A 26,674-nucleotide genomic window follows, 5' to 3' on the forward strand; every position below is an offset into this window, starting at 1 on the left:
GCGCCTAACTGCAGCATAGATATCATCTTTTATTTTTAAAGTAATTCATAACCAAGAAAGGAACAACCCGTATTTTTAATTTGCAAATGTCACAAAACATCAGCAAGGAATGATTCTCTAATCTTTCAATTTATCAAAGACTGGCGTCTTGCGAAAATGAGCCACTTAAATCTGTTCGGTGGCCTGCTGTCTAAATCCGGCAAAATTTAACATTTGCATCATCTTGAATCAGGAGAAACTGGATTTGGTAAAAGAGAAATTAAAATTACCCCTTTAATAATTGTAAATTGTTTAAATAAAGCGACTGGAGTGCAGTAAAATATAAAGGTCCATACGGCCGCAAAGTTGACATGAACGGCCACTGACGTGCCTTATCCTTTGGCTTTCTTATCTTTAGATTTTGAACATTCGACACGGTATATGAAAGAGATTTCCTTCTTGTTTATTTCGCAGCTATTACAAATAGCAAGTATCAGCTCAGAAACAAGTGAGGAAAATGAGCCGATAAGAATGAAGCATTTTTCAATAACAAGTAGTGTATTCTGAATCGTCCCTGAGATGGACTCAGTCACTAATCTCGTCACGGTGAAAGCCAAGATTGCTGCGCAGTTATTGTCCATTCAAAAAAAAAGTTCAATGCGAAAAAAAAGGCAGACTAAAAATGACTAGTTTTCTTTTTGAAAGGTAGAATTAAACTTATTTCCTTCGTCACAAACGAGGTTTGCCTGATTGGTGTCATGGTGGACGGTCTCTGAAGACACACGCAGTTTCCCTGCAGATCTTTAATGGTTATTATCTCTTAAAACTCAAACTTGTCGAACTTTACCCTTAGACTCACTGCAACTCCTCCATTGTATCGACTAGCGAGGGCACTGAAACCCGCATTGGAGCTGGGTAATGGGTTTGTGTTCCAAAGAGCGAGCACATTCTCCTCTTTTGTAGATCATGGTACACTGAATTGCTATTAACAGGCGATGAGAGAGAAACATATTTATAGGCTGGAATACTTGTACCTTTGTGGGAACCTTTTGGAGTCCAGATTTGGTTAAGCATACTTTACTATGCCAAAAGAGGCCTGTTTTATTAAAGACACATTAATGTATAATCAAATGCACCTCATAAAAATTTTATTGATAGACATAAAAGCATTTATGGTGGCTTCTGAGTACAGACTATAAAGGGGCGAGGAACCCTTTACTTCAAATGCAGTGATATTTAAAACAAATTTAAATATTAGCCGAAGAATATTCGAAGAGTGGGAAAGAAACTCGGCAAGTTCCTGTACTCCAGAATGTTTTGTAAATAGCTCAAACCCCTCGTTTTGCAGCGTGTCGTTTACTTTTTTATGGGAGAAGCCAGTCAATGGTCTGTAAAAGCTCTTTTCTAAACAGGGGAATATACAGTATAAAAACACTAACATACCTCGAAGGTGTTTTCTTGCCGCTTTATTGCACTAAGCTAACAGATATTTGCTCCTGACATAGATCATGGACTACGCACTACTGATTATGAAATGAGTGACAGACATTAATTAGCTTACGGGGAAAATAGTCCCCTGCTTCTCCGGGCGTTGGTTTAACCGCTCTTGGAGACATTGTTCCTTTGTATCCAGCAAAACGTTTCCAACAATCCTGCTCAAGTGATTTTGCTTTGCACGTTGATAATGCGCTTTTTAAAAATAGAAATTTATCTCATTAAAAGCTGGGCCAGGCCCAGTTGCGGTCAGACTGGTAAGCGGATTGATTTACTCGCTGTATTGGTAAATACAATCACGTGAGGCCCGCAACCAATAGCTGCAACTGTAGTCGGCAAAATACTATGATTGTTCTGAGTGAAGGTATCAGATACACGTTCCAGTGTAACCTTTTCTATGAAAGCGAGAGAGCCTAAAATGTCGACCAGTGGCACTGTACAGAATTATTATGTTGATTCTTTGATAGGCCAGGAGGCAGAGGACTTGTACGCGGCTAGATTTGCTCAAGGATCACACAGCACAGCTCCAAGGCCATCAGGTGTAGCAGACAGTTCCGATTTCTCTTCCTGCAGTTTCACCCCCAAGTCAACCGCATTTTCTAGTCCCTGGTCTGCTGTTCATCCTCAGCCCTCTGCAGCCGTGGCAGGGATCTATCACCCTTACATGCACCAGTCGCATCTTGCAGCGGGGGACAGCAGGTACGTGCGTTCCTGGCTAGAACCACTTTCCAGTTCAGTCTCCTTCCCCGGATTCCATCCCAACGGCCGACATTACGGGATCAAGCCAGAAACTTTATCAGGCAAGAGGGCTGAGTGCTCTTCCTTTGAGCTGCAAACCCTCAGCCTTCCAGAATTCGCTTGCGGCTCATATCCAGAGTGTAGGGACAAGCTTCCCAAGGAGATTGGCTGCACCAGCTCCGAGACGACGAGCAACAGTGAGCGCAAGGAGGAGAAACAGCAGCAACTTGACCCAAGTAAGTGCAAAAATTGCAACTTGATTTACAACCCGAACCTGCAGACCCGAGTGTGCAAAGCTGATGGTTTTACAAACCTATAAAGATGTCTAGACGCCTCCCCAAGTCTGAAAACGCACAGCCAGCTGTAAAGAGTTTATATTGTTTACAGAGATTTTTTTACACACAAATTTGTGTGACAAGACTGTTAAACGTTGATGCATCCCTCCTCATAGTAGCGTGCAGCACTATCGGATAGCCCAAGGCGGAATACATCTTTCTCATTTCAACATTTTAAACTGTATTCTTTCTATTCTTCCCTTCAAAGACCCCCCCCCCCCCCATTTTGTAACAACCCATTTCAAAACAACCCTAAATAGACTGAAATCAATCGCTGTCTCCGCTTCTTAATGCATGAAACCTCGCTGAACTTGACAAGTGACCAGTGAGAAAAGAAAACAGCAGCTTTGGTTAATAGTATTACAATTGTGGAAATTCTTGAGGATGTTTGAAATCCCGCGGAAAAAATCCAGGAGATGTTCAGATTTTAATTCTTTCTTTTTCCCGCCCCTCCATTCCTTCCAGATCACCCTGCTGCAAATTGGATCCACGCTCGCTCTACCAGGAAGAAACGCTGCCCTTATACCAAGTACCAGACGCTTGAATTAGAAAAGGAGTTTTTATTTAATATGTATCTCACCAGAGACCGGCGTTATGAAGTTGCTAGAATTTTAAATCTTACCGAGAGACAGGTAAAGATTTGGTTTCAAAACAGAAGAATGAAAATGAAAAAGATGAACAAGGTGAAAAATAACGAAGAACCTTAAGTGATCATCCGTATTTGAAGTGATAGATCTGAAAATCCTACAGACTGTGTAAAAAGTGTTTTGTCTATCTCGTGGTGCTTATTCAAAGCACGGTCTATGTTTCCCAGTGTTGTACTGCTCCGGAGCAATCCTGTGTTTAAACAACTGACATTTGTGTAGAGACCCCCTGATTTGCTGCTATTTGGTTACATTAAACGGAATTTAAACAGATGTCGTCAGCACATTGGTTGTATTTCGCTAAAACTTTGACACCATTATTTGAGTATATTTGTTTTATACATAAATAAAGCACGCATTCTTCAACATCTTCTTTGGTTGTGCAACCTGTAAATCGTTGTGTTTCCGCTGTATTGTTAGTGTATCACTTAGATCGAAATATAGAGAAATGCAAGCCCCTTGTCTCTATTCAATTTGTCTGCCGGTTACTCGGTGAAATGTAATAAAGGCGCCACTGTCTGTACATTATTCAAATATTTACAAGTGCAATGACATTATCACTGTGCTGATAAAGGGTGTCAAGCCAATGTACTATTTATTTAAAATATTTCAAGTTAAATTAGCAGAGCGGCATTGTCACTATGGGACTATAAGACACACTCTCGAATAAGCTGAACGTGCCATGAAGCTACAGGCACCTTGACGACGGAAAACAGAGAAATAGAAAGGTGTCTAAATTTTGTTACTTTTCCAACAGCTGTGAACATTTTTTGTGCGTTTGGGACAATCTGAAGCAAGCTTATGTTAGTGACAAGTGAATATGACCTGCTTTCATTCTGTGTTTATTGCGTCGATTTCAATAATGTCATAAAGATGCGGTTACTGGGATCATTACGTAAGTCAAATCCAATGTAATTAATGTAAAGATGTGAGAAAATATAACATGACAGTAGTTTTCGACTTACTCCCAGGTCCTCTGCAGTATTTAACAGCTGCCAGAGATGTGATAGTTAAAGCCATGCAGCACTGCCGAAGTCAAGCGGCTGAAGCAGACAGTTCCACCCCTGCCCGCTGGTTTGTACCTCACGTTACGCTAACAATAAAATTTATAAACATTTCAGATTTGCTGACTGCTTGAAAAGTCATTTATGATTTACGGTTAACTCGGTTGGATGTGAACTTTAACAATTTCAGGAGGGATTGCATAGCAATATGTTTCTTTAGAGGGGCATTACGTTCACACAGCCGGAATTGCTAATATTACGATGGTCCAAAGTGGAGTTCGTTCAAATCAGCAATCTAATATTGACCCCGGTGGGTAAAGACCACTGGTTGTGTAGATTATCAAAACAATTCTGAAATCTTGTTTTTTTTCTGGATTGCAGTAATTACCAGTTATCCACTAATCACGTGCTGATACACGTGCATATTATAAATAATGGGGATCTAGTATCCGTTCAAACAAAATCTGTTTTGATCGATGCATTTTTTTCATTTCCTTACTGTACGACTTGCTATCTGTTGGAAGGAAGTTACTTTCGGTCTTTTGTGCACAAAGTTGTTTTATAGTTTCTCCTTTGTCGTTTGAACAATGTTATTTATATTATTATCGCGGATATCCGACGTGTAACACGTTGGCATGATTAATAGTTACAATACACTGGATACATGAGTTAAAGGTACGAAAATAAACAACAAAGTACACATTCTTGGCAAAACAGTGGGTGCGGATTTATTTTAACTGTGGACATAAATGGGCCGTGAGCACAGACAGATTCATTTTACTTCACGCCACTGTCTCATTAAATGCTTCAAGCTGAAAGCAATTGCGCGCACTGGTAAATCGAGAACTTCATTCCTTTTGGAGATTCCTCTGAAAACTTTACTGCTCTGAAGGTGTTGAATTGCTGCGCCATCTATTGCCACAATTCTACATACAGTACTTTAGAACCGGAAGGAACGGGGTACAATAAACCCCACTCCTGGCTAGACGCCTGACCTTAATGGCTTTACAGTTTTTTTCATGTAATTACGGGCTCCTTTGAAATCAGCCAATTCAGATGTTTTGTCTGTTGATGACAAACAAAAACGCAGACACTAGTTAAAGGAACGAGGACAATTAATTCCGCGTTGACTCTTCAGCCTGGACAATCGAATCAATTCCCAAACAGACATGTAGGAAGTACAATGAAATGAAATACACTCCGCTGTACGTCAAATTTACATTTAATATTAATCCGCATGACCAGTCAAATAACAATAAGGTGTAAATCGATAGGGTTACTTCATGAACTGAAAAGGCAGGCTCTAGAAAGAAAACAGACCTCTAAATAAATAATATTTATGTTCAATATATTTTATCAAGCAAGATGCAAATGATGAATAGGCGGATATGGGATTGATAAATGACGAGTGGAGGCTAAACTGAATACAGCTCCCGCTTTATGAATTTATCGAATTTTGAATCTAAATGAACGTTTCTCGTCGGGTCCATGTGCGCACACGCATTTATTCACAATTTATTTTTTAATGTAGAAGCAGCAAATGCAGCACATCCGGAAAATCCCTTTCTCAACCAATAGCAAACATATTTAGATATTACCATGCATTGAATAGTCGCTGATGGTCTGTATTTCTCTGTTACTTTCTTTGTCTCCGTATACACGTGCAGTCACCCATATCTCTCCACCCCACCCCGCGTTTTTATTCGGATTATTACCTCTGAATATTTTTTTGCTACTTTAGTAATTAACATATATAGGCAGTCAACTAATTTAACTTACATTTGTTTCAGAGAGTCGTTAGTGAAATAATATCTAATTAGTCGACTGTTTTTTGTCAAATACCAAGTGTGTAAAGTTTCACTGTATCATCTAACTTTTTGAACCGCTGTGATTTCGCTAGTGCTAAATGCCGAGTTAAAGTAGTGCAAGGTTAATCAGACAAACTGCACTGACAATTCTGAATCATTCTACATAAAACTATTTTAAAAACATTTAATGAGATTTAATGGAGCTCCTTTTATGCCTCGTATCTTCATAAGAATTTTAACTGATTCTTAAATGATTCCTCACAAAAATGAACCGAAGTCGCCCCGTTCCACTTGAATCGCAGTGCATTGCATTATCCACTGGGCGGTGCTGTCGCTCCACTATACCAAACTGGGAAACCTGCAAATGACAACAGATACATTGTAAATCGGTTAAAAGGACAATAATATTTTTTCACAGTGCGTTTAAATTTAGAAAACATGAAAAACAGTAATATCTGAAACTTGTTTATGGAGAAATTTCAAAATGCAAGTTTAATGTTACAATTGCAAATACTCAAAAAGAACGTTCAAACTCAAAGACGTGTGACCACGTGCTCGCTTAAAGGTTAGAAGTTCCACATGACTTTTTTCTTTAAATTTACCATTACATTGTTGCAAAGGGCAGACATTTAGTCTTAAAAGATTTGTGAGAACGAACTGAAGAATGACTCGTAACAATTTGCACCAGTTGAAACTTAGGTTTGCACAAAAAACATCCACATGTTTGTCTGCTTTCTCCTTTGTTCAAATGATGTTCCTTCGGCAAAACTGTAAAATATGATCTTTGTACAATGGCCTCGTTGTACAGTCACAGCCAGATAATTCGCTGTGGATTTCCAAATTAAGGGTGGCATATTTTTTATTCCTCAATTTTAATTTAAAAATTCACTATTCTGAAACTGAAAGATTAGCATGTAGTATAGCAGGAAAACAACAAATGGAATGTACTTGCAGCTAACCATAGCAAGCTGTGTATTGCCTTTTACAGTGGTAAACATATATTTATTTCATTGTGCATTCCGGTCTCCAAAACAATAATCTAAAACAATACAGTGAAATTAACAGCCAGATGCATATTTAAGCTTCCAACCTTATGGCCAGTTTTTTTTAAGTAATACAATAGCCGCTAGCGGCTAATGTTACAGCCTCCCCTGAAAGAGCTCTTTCGGGACATGTACTAGGTCCTGAAATATCTTTCAAGCGTTTGAGATCAGTGACCGATTGTGAAGCAAAATAAACTAAACTACACATTGATTTGATTTCTGTCAGCTCGCTGCATACCCGCCACCCGGAATCAATTAGCTACAATTTTATAAATATTCTAGAGAGGAAGATGAATGATGTTTGAAGTTAAAATTTAAATTATATCTACAGAGTGAGGGTGGAGGCGCTATTTGAAAAATAACGTTCCTAAAATTTCGGCAAAAAAAAATCCTGGCCGCCGTTCTTTTTATTTAAAAAAATGATACTTCATTGCTCTATATTAGTCCGATACCCCGCACGTCCACTGCCTTCTTACAACAAATATCATTGCGGAATTATTCAATAAACCCGGCAAGTGTTAACTTATTCTCTCCAAATTCTAGCGCCTCTTCGGTTAGAACACAGAAAGAAAAGTCAAGCAGAGCTAATAAATACAGTGAAATTAACAGCCAGATAGATGTATGTTTAAGCTTCCCAAACTAATGGGTCAGTTTTTTAAAGTAATACACTGATTTGAATGCTTCGTGGAAAAACAAGTGGGCAACAGAGTATCTTCACGTCATTCCTCCTTTAGAAATTTGCTTAATCGAAGTAACCCTGATGGTGGAATGGATTTTTGCCCAATATAAATTCACATTTGTAAATCTGTACACAGCAATATTAACATGACGCCTATTCATCGCACTGCAGTTGATGGAATTTTTTAAAATCATTGTGGAAGTGTGCAGTTTTCTGGAGATTTTTTTAACGTAGAATGCGATTTGCGCCTTGGTGCTATCGTGCAGTTCAAACAGGGCCAACGGCAGCTTTTATTTCTATTTTAAGGTACAAATTCATGGACACTATATTATAATTAAACAATCATAGCGCGGTTTGAATTGTGGCTTTTCAGCTCACTGCTTTTGCTTCATGCGAATAAATGAAAAGTTACTGGAAAGGAAGGTCGCTGCCGCACATTCTGGACTGAGTTTTGAGTGACCATATTCTGCTGGAAGCAGCCAGTGAAGATATTTTTGACTTTATTTCCCTGAAGCAGTCTGGAGAGTTGAGGCAACCACCGGAGCGTGAGGAACAAAGTTCACTGGTGGATGCATGTTTAACAGATCAAGGCCTCTATTCGTTTAAACTTTAAACACAGTCGCTTGAAGCAAAGAAATTGGGATTCACTTTATCCATGAGCGGCTCAGCTATCAACAACTAAAGCAGCTGGGGAACTGCACGCCTATCATCTCAGGTTTGCTCTTCCTCTCGATGCCCAAGTTGTTGATGAAATTTCAACCTCAAGCTACGAACTTTGTGTTTGCCCGGAGACCCGGGCAGCTTTTCTCAGCAATGACGTGTATCGGGGCTGAAATGATGGAAATTGTATTCACAAGCATGATTTTCATTAACTAGCAATTAACCTCCAAGTCTCAGTCAAGCGAGCCGGTTTTTTTCAAATCTGAGGCAAGGGTAACTATTTCTTCGCCTTCTTTGTGGAAGGGATATTTCATATATAGCATCTTAATGTTGCCGGATGTATTTGTCTAAGTAAGGTTCCATGTCTGTTTCTCTGCCGGCTATTTAAACCAAACAATTAGAATTGTTGCTGATTGTTAACAGTTTATATGTAACTTTTAAAAGTATCTATGCGTCAACTAAAGTTAAGCATGGAAACATAAATATATAAATGTACGTGTATCTGTGTGTCTATATGTGTGTGCATGTATATATTTGTGTGTATATATGTGTGCGTGTGTATGTGTTTGTGGGTATATATATGTGTATATGTGTGTGCATGTATATACATATGTGTGTGTATGTGTGCGCGTGTATGTGTTTGTGTGTGTGTATATATGTGTGTGTATACATTTATGTGGGTGTATATGTGTGTGTGTGTATATATCTGAGTGTGTGTATATGTGTGTATATATATGTGTGTATATGTGTGTGTATATATCTGAGTGTGTGTATATATGTGTATATATATGTGTGTATATGTGTGTGTGTGTATATATGTGTGTATATGTGTGTGTGTATATGTGTGTGTGTGTATATATCTGAGTGTGTGTATATGTGTGTATATATATGTGTGTATATGTGTGTGTATATATCTGAGTGTGTGTATATATGTGTGTATATGTGTGTGTGTGTATAAATATAAGCTAGGTAGACAGACAGATTTACAGGCCCACGCAGATCCGACAAGATTTACAGAAACAGGCAATAAAAAATAATCCCTGATCTTCATTCTAACCTTAGCCTTTTGGTCTTGTGGCTTTTTCTCCCCATTTTTGACTATATCTTGACCTTGAAACCAATCTCACCTTGTTGTGTTCTAAAATCTAATTGCTGTGCTGTAACCAGGTCAGCTTCATCTCTCTTCAGTTGAGTGGCGCACGTATTTCATGTTTTCTGTGATGCGGCCCGCCTAATTGTAATGAGAGTGTGCCGAATATATTAATCCGCATGTTATCTTTTTTTTCCGATCTGTATGCCCTCTACATTTTTTTTAAAAATATATCATTTTCCAGCAGAGACGTGTTGCCCGTGAAAGCGGTAACTGTAAAGGGCAGGCAAAGACCTTGCCTGCTGCTTTACTCCTGATCTGCGGTATCAGAGTGTAGCAGCCAGAGCCGTGAGGCAGTTGTGTACCTACAGTATTAGCGAGTATGTTCCACAGGGGCATCAGTGCATACTGGACCTGCATTGCCATCATGAGCAGTCTGTAGACCGGGGGACCCAATAACATCACTGCTGTATTGTTTAACATTTATTTTGTTGATATTCATTGGCCATTCCAGAGTCTGCACAGATGAGTTCATATTTTGTGAATCCATTCTACCCCAAGTACAAACCCGGAGAAGCTCTCAGTCCCACTTACTACGACTGCCGGTTTCCTCAAGACGTGACGAGCAGGCACGCTGTGGTCTATGGTCCCAGCACCGGCGCAAGCTTCCAGCACCCAGCTCAAGTTCAAGATTTTTACCACCATGGGACATCTGCACTTCCTAACGCTGGCTTTCAACAGAATCCTTGTGGAATTACGTGTCATGGTGACCCCTCTAAATTTTACGGATACGATAACTTACAAAGACAGCAAATTTTTACGACACAGCAAGAGGCCGATCTGGTACAATATCCTGACTGTAAATCGTCTAGCAGTAATATTGGCGAAGAACCAGAGCACTTAAATCAGAACTCGTCTCCTACTCAAATGTTTCCCTGGATGAGACCTCAAGGTTGGATATATTAGAATTAGCTTCCATCTCACGTTTTACTGCTGCTCAGTTATATCGCCAAGGTGTTTAACGCTGTCTATAATAGTCTGTCCGCTTTTATAGGGGCACTTTCTTTGTATGGCATTACCGTCCAAAGCAAAGTTGTACCCTTCTTGTTCCTAGTCTGTCGCTATTTGGTTGTATGCATTTGATCCCATAATGATTGTCTTTGTGATTCCCGTGTTCTTTAGCAGCGCCCGGTAGACGCAGAGGGAGGCAGACTTACAGCCGATTCCAAACCCTGGAGCTGGAGAAGGAATTCCTCTTCAATCCGTATCTGACTCGGAAGCGAAGGATCGAGGTTTCACATGCTCTGGGACTGACTGAGAGACAGGTGAAGATATGGTTTCAAAACAGGAGGATGAAATGGAAAAAGGAAAACAACAAGGACAAATTTCCAACCTCCAGGAACGACGAGGAAGAGGAAGAGGTGAAGAAAGAACAGGAAGAACCTGAACAGGAGACAACAGAAAAAGAGACAAAGTAACTTTACCTCCTTTGGCCTCCAAGCGAAACGTCATTCAGTTTGTGCTAATTCCACTGTTAAACGTGTAAAGAATGAATCCTCCAGCACTTTGATAGCTGGTTTCCTGTAAACAGTCCACCTGTTTTTTTAAAGCTCTTTAGAGCCTTACTTCCACGTTATTTCTAATGAATTCTGTGCGCATAATTTTAACCCTTTTCAATCACACCCTGACAAATCAATTTTGCAGCTCCCTTGAAAAGTGGAAAGTGGCAAAATCTCAGAAGAAATAACCATTTTGAATAAAGATTTTATTGCTTTTTAATAAGACGAGAATATGGAATGATGTGGTGATTGATTTAGTTTGCTGATTTTATTTAGCATTTTTGTGATTATACCCAACAACATGAACTGCCTAATAGAATGGATAATTTGGAATGTATTGCGAACACACTTAATTAATGATAGAAAAAAAACTGCACTTAACGATGTGTCTTAATTACTGTGCGTGTGAAATAATTGGTGGTGTCTTACGGCTAGAAATTCTCAACCATTACCTATCTCCGATACGCATATTATCAACACAAGCAAAAAAATAAATAAATTACAAGGTATTCCGCAGCAATAGTCACTTTTTATGAAGGTCGAATGTGATTAAATTAATAAATGTTGATTAAATTTAATTGCGTACTTGTTTCATTCAACGCCGGGTGTCCCAAAAGCAAATCCAAGTAGATATATTTGCGCTCGCACTGAGAGTATCAGCTCAATGGCTAAATCACTAGCTCGCCAGCTTTGTGTGGCGGTATCGAGGTTGTGTTCTTTACGGTGAAATCAGATGTACTTTATTTGTGTTTGTCTATTTCTGTGGCCATAAGGTGCATGCCTGCAATACAGCATCGCCGCCCTATTACAGGGATGCGAAAGCCTGAAGATGGCGTAAGTCTTTATATGTAGTTATAAAAGTTAATGATATAGCTGATGATTAGAATATTAGTTTATCTATGCCTCAAGTTAAAAGTCTTTCGAATCACCATTGGCTAATCAGATCACATGCCTGGCTCATGTGTGGCTAAACCTCCGCTGTAAAAGTTAGTGTTTGGTGTTAAACTGCGGTCTACTGTACACGTATATCAGCAAATCTCGTAAAACCGACAATAAAAGTTCTAATACTACAAATCACTGGACAAACTGCGGATTTCTGGCCTCCATTTTATTCCTCCCTGGTTTAAAGACTGGGAGCGAAAGGAGAATTTTCAGCTGTTGCATAACTTTCCAACGTTTCATGACATTTTCCTTCGTCGGCAGTCTAGCCAAGTAGAAATTTGAATATGATGCGTGAATGTTATATAAACGTCAACCGCAAGAATCGGCAATTTCCAATCTCTTTCTTTTGCTTTGCGCACACGATAAGCCTGAATCAAGGAAAATATTGATAAGAGCAAACAGGAAACAATCAACAGGGGGAGAAAAACAAACATTGTACTTCAAATGTTAAACAAACAATTAAAATGCCGCGATTATTTGTAGAACTAAAGATACATTTGACCAGCGGTCTCCAGATTCCATAACTATAATCATTTCCGCTTCACCGTACAGTTCGGATTTGTAATCGAATGGAATTAAATGTTACATAACAAAAAGTCAAACTCCCACAACATCCTCATTCTATCAGGTAGCGTGAACGTGTGAAGTATTAGCTCATTCAAGACGGGAAACAATTGGGAAATTCCAATTTTGTTCATACATTGTCATATTGTCAATTTGATGTATCCTGAACTCAATGGCATCAAATATTATTTGACTGCAAATATATTTTGGGAGCTACATTCAATACCACAATCAGTGCCGGTCAAAACGGATAAGTAATTTTGCAGAATAAATCAACTCGAAATAAAGAAATAATAGTGTTTATTTTTGAAATTGCATTTAGGCATCGGAGGGGAGTGCTCTGTCCAAAATTAACATGTTTTTACAAGTCTCTCTTGCTCTCCAGCCAGATATCCCCCCCCCCCCCCCATATATTTGCACTGTCCCGCTTTTAAAATACGTACTGATTTCAAGTTTCAATAAATCTGTTATTAAAAATGTCTTATGCCCCGAAACATGTTTTTAAAAGTCCATTTTGAATCTGCTCCCATTTAACTGTTGGGCGATCAAATACGGGTCTTCACCGGAATAGTGACCACCAAGTGATGCACCATTCACGGCAGGGCAGGGCCAGATTAATAATCGTATGAGATAGTAGGAATCTCCCGTTGAAATCTCCCGAAAGACGGTGCACAGAATGACGAAGCTTTGTTTGGAATTCGCACGTCCATGTGAGCGTTGCTTCCATTGATTTCTTTTTAACAAACAATGGAGATTAAATAATGCCAACGATACATTAGAAAACCTTCCCTTCTCAATCATTGCAAAAGGTTCCTTTCGGTTCAAAACCGTTTGTAAACCTCTGCAGACATCCCTGCAGCACTCAGCCTCCTCCTATACCACCCAGCGCACACCCAGACTTTGCACATTCACACTGAGGGTAACTTGCTCGCTTGGCCGTTCTGGTCAGAATCCTTGCAATTTTGACGCGACATTTCTGGTAGTGTTTTCCTTACCATAAATTGAAAATCAGATACCGACACGGATCTGGTTAAGTTGTTCTGATTTCTGCCCCCCCCCCCCCCCCCCTGTAAGATCAGTTAAAAGCAATAGAGCAGAGGCAACCAAGTGCTAGCCTTTCTCTCGAGTTAAACCCCCGGAATGCATGCGGATAGGGGGAAAAATTATGCATATCAAATATCTACGAGCCATCCCCCCTCTCCCCCCCCCCCCCCGGCCCGTCCCTCCGGCCCCATGAATGGAGTTGACGTGAATTGTACACGGTGGAGTATTTCATCGCAGAGTCCGCTCCCCGCCATTGAAGGGAGAAATTACTGAACGAACCGATTCACTTTCATTCCCCCCCCCCCCCCCCCCAATGTGTTACCCCAGAATCTATTTTATCCGGCTAAGGCAAACCTTATTGACCACTGGGATGAGTTCTTACATTTGATATAGAATCATTTTCTGCCCACACTGGGGACAGGAAGGGTATCATGCAATGCTCCATGTGATTGGAATGGAAATACAAGGTATAATTAGGTAGCTACATATGCACCGATGCTTAATCTTCAACCTCTCACCTGTGCAGAATGCACAGTGCAACATTTAGAATAAATTAATACATTACTTTTATTATTGATTGCTATTTGAAGGAAGGCGGCCGCCGCAGTTTTGATATCTATTTAACAGACGAACACCCTTCTGCTTCGCTTATTTCCTACTCTTGGCCTCGGCCATATCGAATGGCCAGTGAAAATCAAAGCAAAAATCCCAAAAATAGCAGCTTTCAGTTACATAACTGGCGGCATTAGGAACTGTGATCATTACACATTTAATTATTTGTTGAACTTGCTTTCTCCCACCCCCCAAAAAATACAACTGTCACTCATTGACTTATTCGAACCACGAGCTAACATAACTATAGATGCACAAACAAATTGTAGCGATTTAATTGCTAGACTGCGGAATGCCCATTGCTGTGGGAGATGTCTCCCTCTATGTTGGCGCGGCATTTCCGCTTATATAGTTAGTTCAGGCGTTCGTTACAATACACAAGGTAACAAATAGCTGCAGCAAAGAACTCGTTAAAGGAAACATGGCGCTTGCGAGCTATACTTGTGAAATCCGCAAGGAATTGCTGCGAATTCCTTTTTGTTTGAAGAAAATTTACAACTTGTAATGGATCTTTTACGACGAAGGCGACGTTCCTATTGGCTGCCATGGGTCACGTGAACCCAGTAACTGCGTTCATGGCCTTTTCATGATTTCCCTTGTGAATATTTCACTGCATTCCGCTGCTAACTCGTCTCAAATCGTCTTTTCTGTCAGTATCTGCCCTTGCCTGCTTTTGTCGTTGGTATTTGACGCCGGCTGCTTGCAAAAAAGGAGACTTTCCGCTGTATTCGCGCTATTCAGTCCTTTTCTGTGCAACTATGAGGAAGTCATTCGACCCATGCTGGGATTTAGCAACCTGATCGCTCTCACAGACCTCTGACGTCTGTTTACAGTGTTCCATTTACCCTTCAGTTTCGCTTTACCTTTTTTTAAGTTCCTTTATTATCGAAAAAGTCGAAATGGAATACAACATCCAGCTGGTTACTATTCTGGGGAACCGCCCGGAAGCGGGTAAGTGCTGTGTTTTTCTATTCTCTGCTGTAGCAGATAGCAGCGCTGTACAGAGGAGGGAAGGGCGTTTGTTTCGTTGGTCGAGTTGCAGGCAACTGTTTGGGAGGTCGAGGAGCATTCGACACAAATGAACAAACAACAAGACAGATTTGCAAACGGTACATTCAAACCGTGTCCGGGTGGTCATTTCAATTCAAATGGGGACAGGTGACGCAGATGAATTAAATATTTTATTTTCCGCAATAGGACGAAGAGTTGCGATTCGTGTCAATCTTTCATATGAAAGCTTCGCTACAAAGCAGCTGATATTTCTCATATGATCCAGAGCGGAGATTAATCAGGTTGCGTCGTTTTCTCATGGGATAATGATTATTGTTACTGCCAATAGCAATACAATTGTTCCTGTTATTTTGCGGGAGTGAAATCCGATCGTTGCTGGTGATTGGCGCCTTGTTTCTCTTTTTGTCAGTGTGTGGTTTTCCGCATCTTTCGGACGAGGATGTTAGTTGGACTCTTTTACGCTAAGGATGAATTGCAGAGATGAATGATGCGCCTTGTGTTAATGATCCGGATAATTCCGTGCAGTAATCATAGAAACGATCAGAATTTAGGAGAAATGTTTGGCCAACATTTTCATGATAACCAACCACGTGACAGAACTGTGCACAAATGAGTGGTACACTTGCAATAATTACCCTGCAGTCGATAGCAGACTGTGGTTTTAATGTGCTAGTAATGAGGAGCCCATTCAATAAATATTTAACTGCGGTATTTTTAATGCAAACGTTTCAAATAATAGCAGTACGCCCATCTGATGACTCATTCACTGCAACAAGTTGTACCTATATTGGATGTTACCTATATCAAAACTCTAACCTCTGCAGACTTCTGGGTGTTTTAATTTGGTAGAAACAATTCCAAACCCATGCTAAGTGCTCGCACATAACGGTCACGAATGAAATACCGGGTCCCTTTCCCGCAAATCCCCTCCCCCCCCCCCCCTCTCCTTCGTTTCCATTTAGGTGCAACATCTTGCTGTAGAAATATGCGCAGAAAACGGGCGTGCGAGTTGTTATATTTTCCAGGCATTTGTTTGTATCCATTCCCCGTGATTAAATATCCAGAGAGGATTTTTCACACTTAACATTAAAGTGAATCGAGGGAGATTGCAATTGCATCCATTGAAATTGTCATATATGTCACATGACTGTGAATTCCTCAGTCTCTAGATTATTTTAACTGGTAGATAAAATGCAATGGATTGGTTTGAGCATCCGTGCAGCGTATAATTATAGTGATATTGGTTCAATTTTTTAGCATCTGAAATCTATTGGCAAATGAAAGAGATATATACAAACGGCTGATCTATACTTGCCTGTATCTACCGCATAGACCAACAGGTATTTTGTCAAAGGGACACAGGAGCTGCTTAAAATAATATTGCAAAGTTATGCTAGAATCAAATACATGTGTAAAGATATCGTAACATTTGCAATTAAATCGGATTATTATTTACAACATTGTAAGTGTGTCAATATCAATTATTTATTTTTAGAACAGGTCGACAAACAGAAATGTATCATATTCGGAGTATATCAGATTGGGAGAGGTGTTCATTGCCCTATAGAGAAAGTAGTTTCATTTTACCTAATTTCTCAAGCAACAATTGCTAGTAATTGTGTTCATAGAATGTTTTCATATAATTCTCATGTTCATGTGTGTTAATGATGCAGACAAGAGTTCTTATGCAAGTTTTATCAATCAAGCTCTTTTCGGCTCAGTTACATAATTAAACGAGATGATATTCGATAACCCAGACTGTTTACCTGGAAGTATGCGATAGCTACACTCTGATCTTTTTATGATACTTTGAAAGACTGATTTGTGATTTACCAATTTTCTTGAGAATGCATAATTCAGTGTAAACGCATGAAAAAGAACAATGAAAAAATAATAAACATTATAATCATTAGAAAAGGCATATTTATTAATTCAATGAGAGATACAATTTTTTTAATCGAATCATTTAATTTATGCTCTTAAATGTCACGAAGTTCATAATCTTGCTAAAAGTGCTAAAATGCTCAGCAGGAATGCCACTCTATGTGTATGTACATGTGTGTTTGTGTCTCTATATCTGTGCGTTTATCTGTGTACGTTTGTCATGATGTATACTTGTGTCCGCATGTGTTTATGTGTATGTATGTGTGTCTGCATGTGTGTGTATATGTGTATCTGTATGTATGTGTGTATAAATATATGCGTATCTTTACGTGTGCGTTTATATGTTTGCCTGTATGTATATCTGTGTCTGTGTGTGTATATTTATGTGTATGTTTCGCTGTATGTATACGTGTGTCTGTATTTGTGTATATCTGCGCGTGCTTGTATGTCTGCCTGTATGTATATGTGTCTGCATGTGTGTGTTTATGTCTCCATATGTATATGTCCGTCTGTGTGTGTGTATGTGCAAATTGTGTGTCTGTATGTGTATACGTGTATATGTGCGTGCACGAATTGATATACAGTCAGTATCTAGCGGTTCATTTGGAACCTTCAACCTGGGCGATTTTGCTCACAGTGTATCTTCTACACCGACAATGCTCAGATATAATTTCCAATTTCAATGGAATAACAAAATATTAAAATTATTTATTTAATGCAAACAACTTTTCAACTTAACATCTGTCTCAAAAAGTAATCAGATCGCCGCCAACGTTCAGCACTCAAAAAATGATAACACTTTTTTTCCAAATCCTTTTTAACATCAGTTTGTAAATATAAAGAATTCTTCACACAAAAACTCCACGAGAGATTTAATCTCGAGTTCAACGGAAATAACCGGTTGGAATTCCAGAAACTGTTCACTCTTTGCAGGTTAGGCAAACAAACGAATTTCGGACCTTCTCCTGGATTTATTACGAGGAAGAACGCCCTGTAAAGTGAAAATCAACAAAACTGATTGGTATATGATACACGCAGCGATTTCATTTCACGGTGTGAATATAATTCACGGTCTCTCCCCCAGTAAGGGGGAAATGTTTATCTGCTGGCCATCCTATCTCAAAAGTTTCAAGGATAAAAGCGTGCAGCGGCCTGGAAACATACATATTTTTAAAAGAATTAGTCGAAGTCAGCACTAGAACTATTCGATCGAGTGTTCTGTAAGAGCGGCCTGATTTGTTAATACAGGACAAAGCCAATATTTCTTCCACCGGCTGTCACATGGCTGCTGCAACGTTAGATTGACGAGCAGCGGAGTCACTTGGTCTGTGTAGCAACCAGGTTCTCAGTTCAGAATTTAAGAAGGGTACACAAATCAGATCTCACAAAGAAAAAATAAAACCGCACCGGAAGAAGGCCCTTTATATAAAATGTGCTTGTTAAAAGATTACGTTTTCTTGTACATAAGGTTAACTCGGCGCAAGTTATAATTTGGAACACATGATGGTCCTAGGATCAGAGCACTTTCAATCCGAGGCCTGTGCGGTTCTCCACTGAAACGTATGGTTGAAACTGCCCCAATGACTCCGGATTCAGGCTGCAGTTGGAACTGGCGTGCTTCTGACGTGGGCTTTGATTATACAGTTCCTGCCTATTTTCTTTCAAATATGCTCACACTTGAATTCTTTTGTAATCCCCTTGTTTTTGTAGGGGCTGGTTCAGCACAGGGCTAAATAGCTGACTTTTAAAGCAGACCAAGGCAGGCCAGCAGCACGGTTCAATTCCCGTACCAGCCTCCCGGAACAGGCGCCGGAATGTGGCGACTAGGGGCTTTTCACAGTAACTTCATTTGAAGCCTACTTGTGACAATAAGCGATTTTCATTTCATTTAATTAAAAATCTCCGGCGACTGGTATTTGGAAAACGAGCACCATGAAACTCCCTGAGCCCAGCCCTCCGGAGCAGGAAAATATGTAAAGGAATATTTCTGCCAGAGCTCAGGAATCAATTTTTTTTTGTTTGAGAAACAAGCGTACGTGGTCTGGTCTGGTCATATAACAGGAGGATCCTACTGTACTGCTGATTAATACGCTTATTAAAGTGGTTAGAGGAACACTATTTTTATATCAGTGAAAACAACTGGCAAACAAGTGTAAATATTTAGATGTAATCCACCTGTTTAAACATTACTGCGATCTTGGGCGAACTTTTGTCAAGGTTTTCAGCTGCACATGAACACAGTTGATATTTGACATCGCTACCCCTCGTTAACTATGCCTTTCCGGATCACAATCATGAATTTATACGCTGCCTATTAATCAAACCGAATAAAATCTTGATTTCAAATATTACATTTATTGCTCTCTGAGTTTTCTTGCATTTCTGGCTGGATATGTTTGGAGTAGAAGCTACCACTGTGGAGAATGGCAACAGACCAAGGGTGCAGCTACTCCAGTCCGCAACTATTCCTCTTCCAAATGTGGATCAATTTGCCGAAGGCGATCTTTCTGCAAGAACTATTTTGAATGAGCTTAGCATATACATCGAATGTACATCAGGCCCCAGAGCATTAAACAAATACCGCGACAGTGCAAAAATATAGATTATATAGAGGGAAAGAACAATAACGTCCACGGTTAATTGAGTAGTGAAAATAGAAATAAACATATCACACACTGCGCTTAGCTTCTCCGTGTGTACTGTCGGGACTGCTGTCAGCGTCGACCTAACCAGTCACAAAATAAAATGCAACGTTCACTGGTACTTTTGTTTCTTAAAACAAGTTACCGATGACAACAGGGAACACATATTTATGTAGAATCCCGAATATAGTGGGCAGGGTGCAGCAAAAGACGGAACACTTATGTGCACATGAAAGTTAATGGGGAACATTGTAAAACTGATGTTAATGTGCCATCTGTAAGGATATGAAACTAATGTATAAATAATCTCAACGCCGTGTAACATAGTCCATTCCAATCATTCTAAACCCCAGCCACCAAGACCGTGTGTGAAAATTCGGGGAGGCTGCCTTATGATTCGCATGCTTGAATACGCTTCCTTCCTCAGAAAATAGTGTCCCCGGCCTTGTTCCCCGCACGAAAAAGAATCTAAAAATCCAAAATCTTTGAGTAAAAGTCAGAATCGGATACCTGTATTTGAAATCATTCCTGCGAGTACGTATTGTTTATTTCCAACCAAACAGTTCGCCAAGAATCTAATTATTTATTTACAGTCAGCATCGAACTAAGGGGTCAAGTACACAGTAAATCCGAAGGGAGGGTGTTCTTACTCAACTGAATTAGAAAAAGAGCGACTAATTGTCTCACTAAATGAGTTGAATTATTGCACTAGTTTTTTTCACAAATAAAGCCTTGGATAAACTTTTGCAGTTTTTAAGTGGTTGTCCTTTAAGTCAGCTAAAGCCAATTCGACTATTTACTTTACACGTGTATTGCACACAAGCATATACTCGAATAATATTATTAAATAGGATGCTTGTATTTACAGAGACATTTTGCATCTTGTCGCCAACTACATAACTCATAATTTCAGTAAAAGGAAGCAGTATTGATGCCCAAATTTTATCATATCTTAAACCATGAACACTTTTAGAAATGAACCCGTTTCGAAAAATATTTAGCAAACCGTGTAAACGTCAAAGCCTCTTTTGGATTTTGCTTTGTTGATATGAACCTGGCTTTCTTCAAATTTGCCAGCAGGAGGCGCTGTAGGATCATGCTCGCTAAATCACAGCAAATGTTCTCACTGCATGAATTACCCCCAGGGTCAGACAGAAGAATTTACGACTGGTCAACAAAAACACGTGATCTAAACTTGTGTCCCATATTTGGTTGCATACGTAGAAGGCAGAGAAATGACATGTGCCTTTTATTTCCATATTTCATTATATATCGCGCGGTCTAGTGGCGAATAAACGTCTAAGAACCACAAATCAAACCTCTAAAAGGCAGATGAGTTCCTACTTTTTAAACTCCTTCTCAGGTCGCTACCAAAATGGCCACGATTATCAGTTGCAGAGTTATGGAAATGCTGCTTCTGTGGGCGAGCATTTTAGGGAGCCGACGGTGCTCTCCGCCAGGTATGGCTATGATTACACGGGGATAGATCTCAGCATGACTCGCTCTAACTCAAATCTATGTGGAGACAGTGAAAGGTCTGCTAACTACCTGCAAACAGCCAGCAACACCTTTCAGAGCTCATCTGGGATGAAAATGAAGTCTCCAGATCCTGCCTTCTGCTCGACATCTTTAATAAGCCCATCAGACAGGGCTATCAAGGCGGGGGCCACTATCACTGAGTCCAGTCACTCATACAGCGGTGACCAGGACACTTCACCGCTTAACGATGGACATCCTAAGGGGACTAACAGCCCCAAACCGGAAAGTGGACAACTAGACAAGGATCCAGCCCGACAGTTGCAGATATACCCATGGATGAAAAAGATGCACCTTAACCAAGGTACTACATTCAGCCTTTTGACGCGTTTTAATTTTGATCCAATTAATTTTCAGACTGAGGAACAAAATAACTGAGCAAACATGAGCTAAATATGAGGACGACTTATCAAAATATGACAGTTTGAATGATATCGGAATATCAAATGCAGCTATAAATTATAACAGCAATTATGCCGAAAGATGCACCATGCTCTGCACCATACCACTTGAAATTGAAAATATTTTACATTATTTTAACATAGACCCAAACAATTGAAGATTTTATGCTAGAATTAAGCATGAACGCATTTGTCTGAAATTGTATAACTTCATAATTTCCGTTGTACTGATGCGTGTAATAATACATCTTTTAACTTTTTCTTAAGAAGGCTTAAGTGGATTAGAAGGAAAACGAACGAGGACTGCATATACTCGCTACCAAACCTTGGAGCTGGAGAAAGAATTCCATTATAACAGATACCTTACACGACGCCGGCGGATAGAAATCGCTCACGCCCTGTGTCTGACTGAAAGACAAATTAAAATCTGGTTTCAAAACCGAAGAATGAAATGGAAAAAGGACAATAAATTGAAAAGTATAAATGTCAGCCCTCCAGGAGGAGGGTGTCAGCCATAGCGTGTTTCACCTAACTGGCTGTATAATATGACTATCCAGATGATGTTTTAAAGTTGCAATAGGAAAGGTTGCTTGGCCACAATAAGTGCTTCTCGATGAGATACGATTGATATGTTGTTCTCGTGTGGGTTCAACGTCTTGCTATCAATTTATAAAGGCAAGGGTACAATTATTCAGTTGTCATCAACATAAGTTAAATCATGTTTTTAATACATTGATGCTAACATCCATGCTTTAATTTAGATTGTAGGAGAGTAAGACAGGGGTCAACCGATGTAATGTAACCAAGCAAACCATTTGTCTTTGAGAGCAGAATGAAATTGTGCTATATATCTGGTTGCTGAACAAACACATTCTAGACCAGATTATAGCTTCGCTAAGATTCTAATTTAAAAAAATGTTTTATAAACATAGATAAATATTGTTTCATTCATCTCTTTTTACAATAAAAGTGATAATTTGTTTGATTTTTCTTTGGACTCTGTATGGCACGAATGTTGCTGTGGTCCCAGGTATATCTTGTCATGTATATTCTGTACATATATAACGTTTGAGTATCTGGCTGTGTCCTTTGTACATGAAATAAGTGTTTTTTCGCCGACAACATTGAAATAAATTCAATTTTATCAAAAAACATTCCACCTGGCGTTTTGTTCAGCTTACATTTCCTTGCTTAGCTCTAATGGGTGTACAAAAGCACTAGCAATTGGTGACTTGTGAAAGAACCAAACGCCATTTCACTTTCTCACTTTGTATCTTATTCCTTTAACACCCAGATTCACCTAATACTAGCCCCAATGTTTCAGAACTCATACAAATTCCTTGGGCTAAATCGTCTTTGAACGTTTTCTGAATTTAAAAAAATATTATTATTGGCAAGACCTGTTGGCCGAGTTTGTACTTATTCCAATAACTTTATTAAGCATGAGTCATGCTTGAGAAACTTCAGCACCTAGATTACAGACATGGTAATTTTGAAAAGATAGTTTGAAAGGCTGTTATTTAATGGAATAACTTACTTTTATTAATGAATATTAACATACAAAGTTGAAAAAACATGTATATCCATAGTTGGGATTTGATTGGAAGAGCTATGGAACGTATTAACAACTTGGTATTAGATTGCATTGCATTGAGTAACTTACCAGGTTAACTGCACTGAGAATACTTGTTCTACCGAACGCTTATGACTAAAGCAGTAGGAACTAATATTGCTGAAGCGACAGAAATAGAGAAACAAAGTCATAGGGCGTTATAACTGTTAAAAGGGCATCTTGTTTTATTTTTCAGTCGACCAATTTCCATTTCACTGTAGCTCAGACGCTATCGGTCACTTATACATGTAGTGTATTTACACTTACCAAATCTAATAGATCCCCGTGGTTGTATAAGAACTGCCCAAGCTGCGTTTTAAAGTGAAGGCAACTTATTCTCCAAAGCACGCGTCCTCTGGGCACTCAGATGTTTAGCTTTATATTACTGAGAGAGCATTTCGATGAACATGACTGTCTTTAATGAATAAAAGTTTTAAAGTTTAAGGGTTATTTATATGGACGCCACAGAGCCGGGTTCTGACTGGCTATAGAGGGGCACGTGATGTCATTAAACTTTGTTTTATGGTTAGGGGAGTTGACAAGCCAAAATATAATTCACATCATATATTAGGTTAAGAGCAGGCAAGTGCAGATGGGTTAGTGTTTTTGAGAGGGTCTGTGGAAAGTGACACCAAGAAGCAAGCGGTCCTGTTCGCATTGGCAGTGTCCTAGAGTCCTAGTACCTTTGCGCTGGAAAAGCAGCAAGTAAGTTATTTCTAATCGGCAACAGAGCTGGTGATTGCGTGACACCTGATGTCATTCGGGCCTCTTGGGCGCATGCACTATTTCTTGGCCAGCCAAAAACTAGAAACACAGAGTACTACGTGAGTTCAGTTTCAACAGATACCGGTTATATCATATGTAATACGTGTTCAATTATGAAAATGATACTGCAATATTCGAAACAAATTATAAATTATGCATGCTACTAAATTTCCAACTACAATTTCAAATGCTTAATCATGAAGAATGCTGTGCGTCATAATCATATTAACTAGTTACATGAACCATTCAGAAATAAACCTAGTTTAAATTGGGTTTTTTACAAAAACAAGGAGCTTTTGTACAGTTTGATCACGTGTATTAGATAAGTCATTTTATTCAGCCAGCTCTGAAAAATATTAACTGCTCTAGCCCTATAACACTTTCATACGTTGAAAATCGATTTTGTTTTTTAAAAATCGGAGGCCAGAGAACCAACGCTATGCAGAAGATTAAAATTGTTACCCTATAATCTGCGAGTTTGATCGAAAGTATTTTGGGGATATTGCCTAATTTAAGGGCTAGTTCTGCAAGTTCAAAGAAGAATCAAACATTTACTACATATTCTTTGCTGAGCCTCCTCTATTAATTCGCTGAGGTGGGGCAATCACTTTTAGCTAATTAGTTCGGTTCTAGGTAACACGGTTTGTTCGGAGTCACAAATTGCGCACAATTTGGAACAGAATTATTGAACAATGGCGAACAGTTTGCTGCTTAATGTATTTTCTTTTTCTTCAAAAAGCCGCTGAAAAAATATCTTCAATTTTTTAAAACAACGCAGTCTGAACACTCACTGCAGTTGGCGAGAATTTAGTTCGGAATTCTTTTTTGACTACTTATGCGGCCCGCAGATAGCGAGGCACTACGAAATAAACTAAGCTTATTAATTGTTTTTGTGACACGTTGACATTGCTTGTGGCCTACTTAAATGTTGCTGAAAATGTAGAATGATATGACAAGGTTTCAAGAGGAAGGGGTGGGGGGGGGGGGGGGGGGGGAAGGGGGGAGGGGGCAATGAAATCATAAACCGTGCGAGATGGGAACCAAAATGCAAAAGAAAATTAATAAATATCAAACATGACAGGGGACAGGCTCAGCCCAAAGAGCTGAGATGAAAAATGTTTACTGACAACTGGAAATGTGAGCAATTCACCCATAAATAATTCGGATTGGCTTTAAACAAGAAGACTAGAGCACGTTCTGCTCTTTTTAGCCAATTCAGTTCAATGGAGAATTTTGGAAATATTTTGCTAATAAATGAAAAATATAGATTTCGAAAATATTCAAAACAATCGAGGTGGATTAGCATCGCGGATGAAAGATTATTTCGGTACTCGAAATGTTTAATAAAATTCGCAATTGAAAAAAATAGCAAACAGAACACTGACAAAATACCTGCCAAGATATTCGAGAACATATTCGAGAGTGGATAACGGCCCACGGAGAAGGTTTAGTTTTCATAATGTCGCTCATCATTACAAATCGACGCTTTATGCATGTATACATTTTTAAAGTTCAATGTACGGTTAACTAGTGAAGGAAAGTTGAAAGTGCCTTGACAGACGGCGTGGAGGACAATGTGAAACCAATATTCAAATTACTGTTTACCAAGAACATATGACATTACTTGAGTTTCCTGTGCTTAAACAATGTAAAGTGAAACTAGTGGTGTCATATCAATTAGTAGGCCAGAAGTAAAATTCGCCGTATATAAATGATCGATATTTCTGCTTAAAACGTCGCACCATTACAATACAGAGCTTTGGCCTCATGGTAACATAAATTATATTGTAGATCGTATTGAAAATCTTTGCATTCGAAAGTAATATCATGAAGACCGCTTACCTGAACTCGCGAAGTTAACAGTATTTCAGTTACTTTAATATCAGAAAGCCATTGTGGGTATATATTGCACCGATTCCCATCTTCATTGTGTGATTTACTGAGTCTGAACTGTTCAATCTAACTTTGATTTTATTTTGTTGCAGGTCTGGCAGAATGGAGGAGGTTCTTCCGTAAGTAGCTGTGTGTTATTTCTTAAATGTGTGGTGAATAGTTGGAAGCGATTGTTTTTTTTTCGGATGTGGTTTATGTGGAAAACGAAATGGTCACATTGTGCGTCTAAAGGGAGCGGTTCCGTGGATTGGAAACGGATTTTAGTAACAATTGTGCACAGCTTACATCCTTCCTGGTACTCTGCTTAATTTGTATAACGGCATGGAGAAATTATGCTGTTACATTCAATTTCCCTGAAAGGGTTACGATCTTTATAGGTACAGAGTAAAGTCAGTTAAAATATTATTGTACTTAACTCTATCTGTGACAGTGTATATCCAGAGTCCGATTTAGCTGGGTTGTTATTTTGAATTGGTAATGTACAACACAGCGCCTCCCAGTGCAAGGGTGCATCTGTAAAAGGTCATTTGGAGGAAAATTATTGTTCCGGTTTCAATAAACATCTGTAAACTCGCTTTGTCGAATGACGTGGCAATAATTATAGCAGCTATTTAAAGTCTACACTTATTGAGCCTACAGAGGCGTGTGGGCGAAAGCAAATGTTAAAGCTGTTCAGATATCACAGTCACTGTAAACATGTAGGCCAAAAATCAAGCCTTATGGCTGCCAGAGCAT

At 39.2% G+C, this 26,674-nt stretch overlaps 3 protein-coding genes and 3 long non-coding RNA genes across 11 annotated transcripts in view; 3 read left to right on the top strand and 3 right to left on the bottom strand.

Moving 5' to 3' along the window:
• The first annotated feature begins 63 nt into the window (after positions 1-63).
• Positions 64-4,312, top strand: LOC140391886 (homeobox protein Hox-D9). The gene is made up of 2 exons (XM_072476903.1): positions 64-2,447; positions 3,012-4,312. The coding sequence occupies exons 1-2, from the start codon at positions 1,871-1,873 to the stop codon at positions 3,251-3,253; spliced, it is 819 nt and encodes a 272-aa protein (XP_072333004.1). The 5' UTR covers positions 64-1,870; the 3' UTR covers positions 3,254-4,312.
• A 584-nt stretch (positions 4,313-4,896) lies between these two features.
• On the bottom strand, positions 4,897-9,779 carry LOC140391924 (uncharacterized). The gene is made up of 3 exons (XR_011935213.1): positions 9,512-9,779; positions 6,265-6,360; positions 4,897-5,259 (listed from the first exon to the last, which is right to left on the bottom strand). It is a non-coding gene; the product is annotated as an uncharacterized lncRNA (long non-coding RNA).
• A 20-nt stretch (positions 9,780-9,799) lies between these two features.
• LOC140391891 (homeobox protein Hox-D8) lies at positions 9,800-11,611 on the top strand. 2 transcript variants are annotated; one of them, XM_072476924.1, is made up of 2 exons: positions 9,800-10,426; positions 10,660-11,611. In XM_072476924.1, the coding sequence occupies exons 1-2, from the start codon at positions 10,000-10,002 to the stop codon at positions 10,950-10,952; spliced, it is 720 nt and encodes a 239-aa protein (XP_072333025.1). In that variant the 5' UTR covers positions 9,800-9,999; the 3' UTR covers positions 10,953-11,611. The 2 variants fall into 2 exon arrangements, with proteins under 2 accessions (XP_072333025.1, XP_072333017.1); XM_072476916.1 differs by having other exon boundaries at positions 10,000-10,426; positions 10,657-11,611.
• Positions 11,612-12,126: 515 nt separating this feature from the next.
• Positions 12,127-14,985, bottom strand: LOC140391929 (uncharacterized). The gene is made up of 2 exons (XR_011935214.1): positions 14,863-14,985; positions 12,127-12,343 (listed from the first exon to the last, which is right to left on the bottom strand). It is a non-coding gene; the product is annotated as an uncharacterized lncRNA (long non-coding RNA).
• A 23-nt stretch (positions 14,986-15,008) lies between these two features.
• The window catches only part of hoxd3a (homeobox D3a), a 37,834-nt gene continuing 26,168 nt past the window's right edge, over positions 15,009-26,674 (top strand). Inside the window, exons 1-3 of one of the 5 annotated variants that reach the window (XM_072476853.1) lie at positions 15,015-15,146; positions 21,096-21,572; positions 21,937-22,821. In XM_072476853.1, the coding sequence (XP_072332954.1) occupies positions 15,095-15,146; positions 21,096-21,572; positions 21,937-22,187 (780 nt within the window). In that variant the 5' untranslated portion in view covers positions 15,015-15,094 and the 3' untranslated portion in view covers positions 22,188-22,821. Of the gene's footprint in view, positions 15,147-21,095; positions 21,573-21,936; positions 22,822-23,857; positions 23,987-26,031; positions 26,059-26,674 lie in introns of those variants that run through there. The other 4 variants (XM_072476861.1, XM_072476803.1, XM_072476787.1 and 1 more) reach the window with 4 other exon arrangements.
• LOC140391916 (uncharacterized) lies at positions 17,107-23,855 on the bottom strand. Its single transcript, XR_011935210.1, has 2 exons — positions 23,549-23,855; positions 17,107-18,081 (listed from the first exon to the last, which is right to left on the bottom strand). It is a non-coding gene; the product is annotated as an uncharacterized lncRNA (long non-coding RNA).

Source organism: Scyliorhinus torazame, chromosome 2 (assembly GCF_047496885.1).
Source record: "Scyliorhinus torazame isolate Kashiwa2021f chromosome 2, sScyTor2.1, whole genome shotgun sequence".
NCBI lineage: Eukaryota > Metazoa > Chordata > Chondrichthyes > Carcharhiniformes > Scyliorhinidae > Scyliorhinus > Scyliorhinus torazame.

Excerpts from the sequence above, each read along its gene's own strand:
- LOC140391886 (XM_072476903.1), top strand. The coding sequence starts at position 1,871 with ATGAAAGCGAGAGAGCCTAAAATGTCGACCAGTGGCACTGTACAGAAT. Across the intron at positions 2,448-3,011 it reads ACAGCAGCAACTTGACCCAA|ATCACCCTGCTGCAAATTGG; the intron begins GTAAGTGCAAAA and ends CATTCCTTCCAG.
- LOC140391891 (XM_072476916.1), top strand. The coding sequence starts at position 10,000 with ATGAGTTCATATTTTGTGAATCCATTCTACCCCAAGTACAAACCCGGA. Across the intron at positions 10,427-10,656 it reads TCCCTGGATGAGACCTCAAG|CAGCGCCCGGTAGACGCAGA; the intron begins GTTGGATATATT and ends CGTGTTCTTTAG.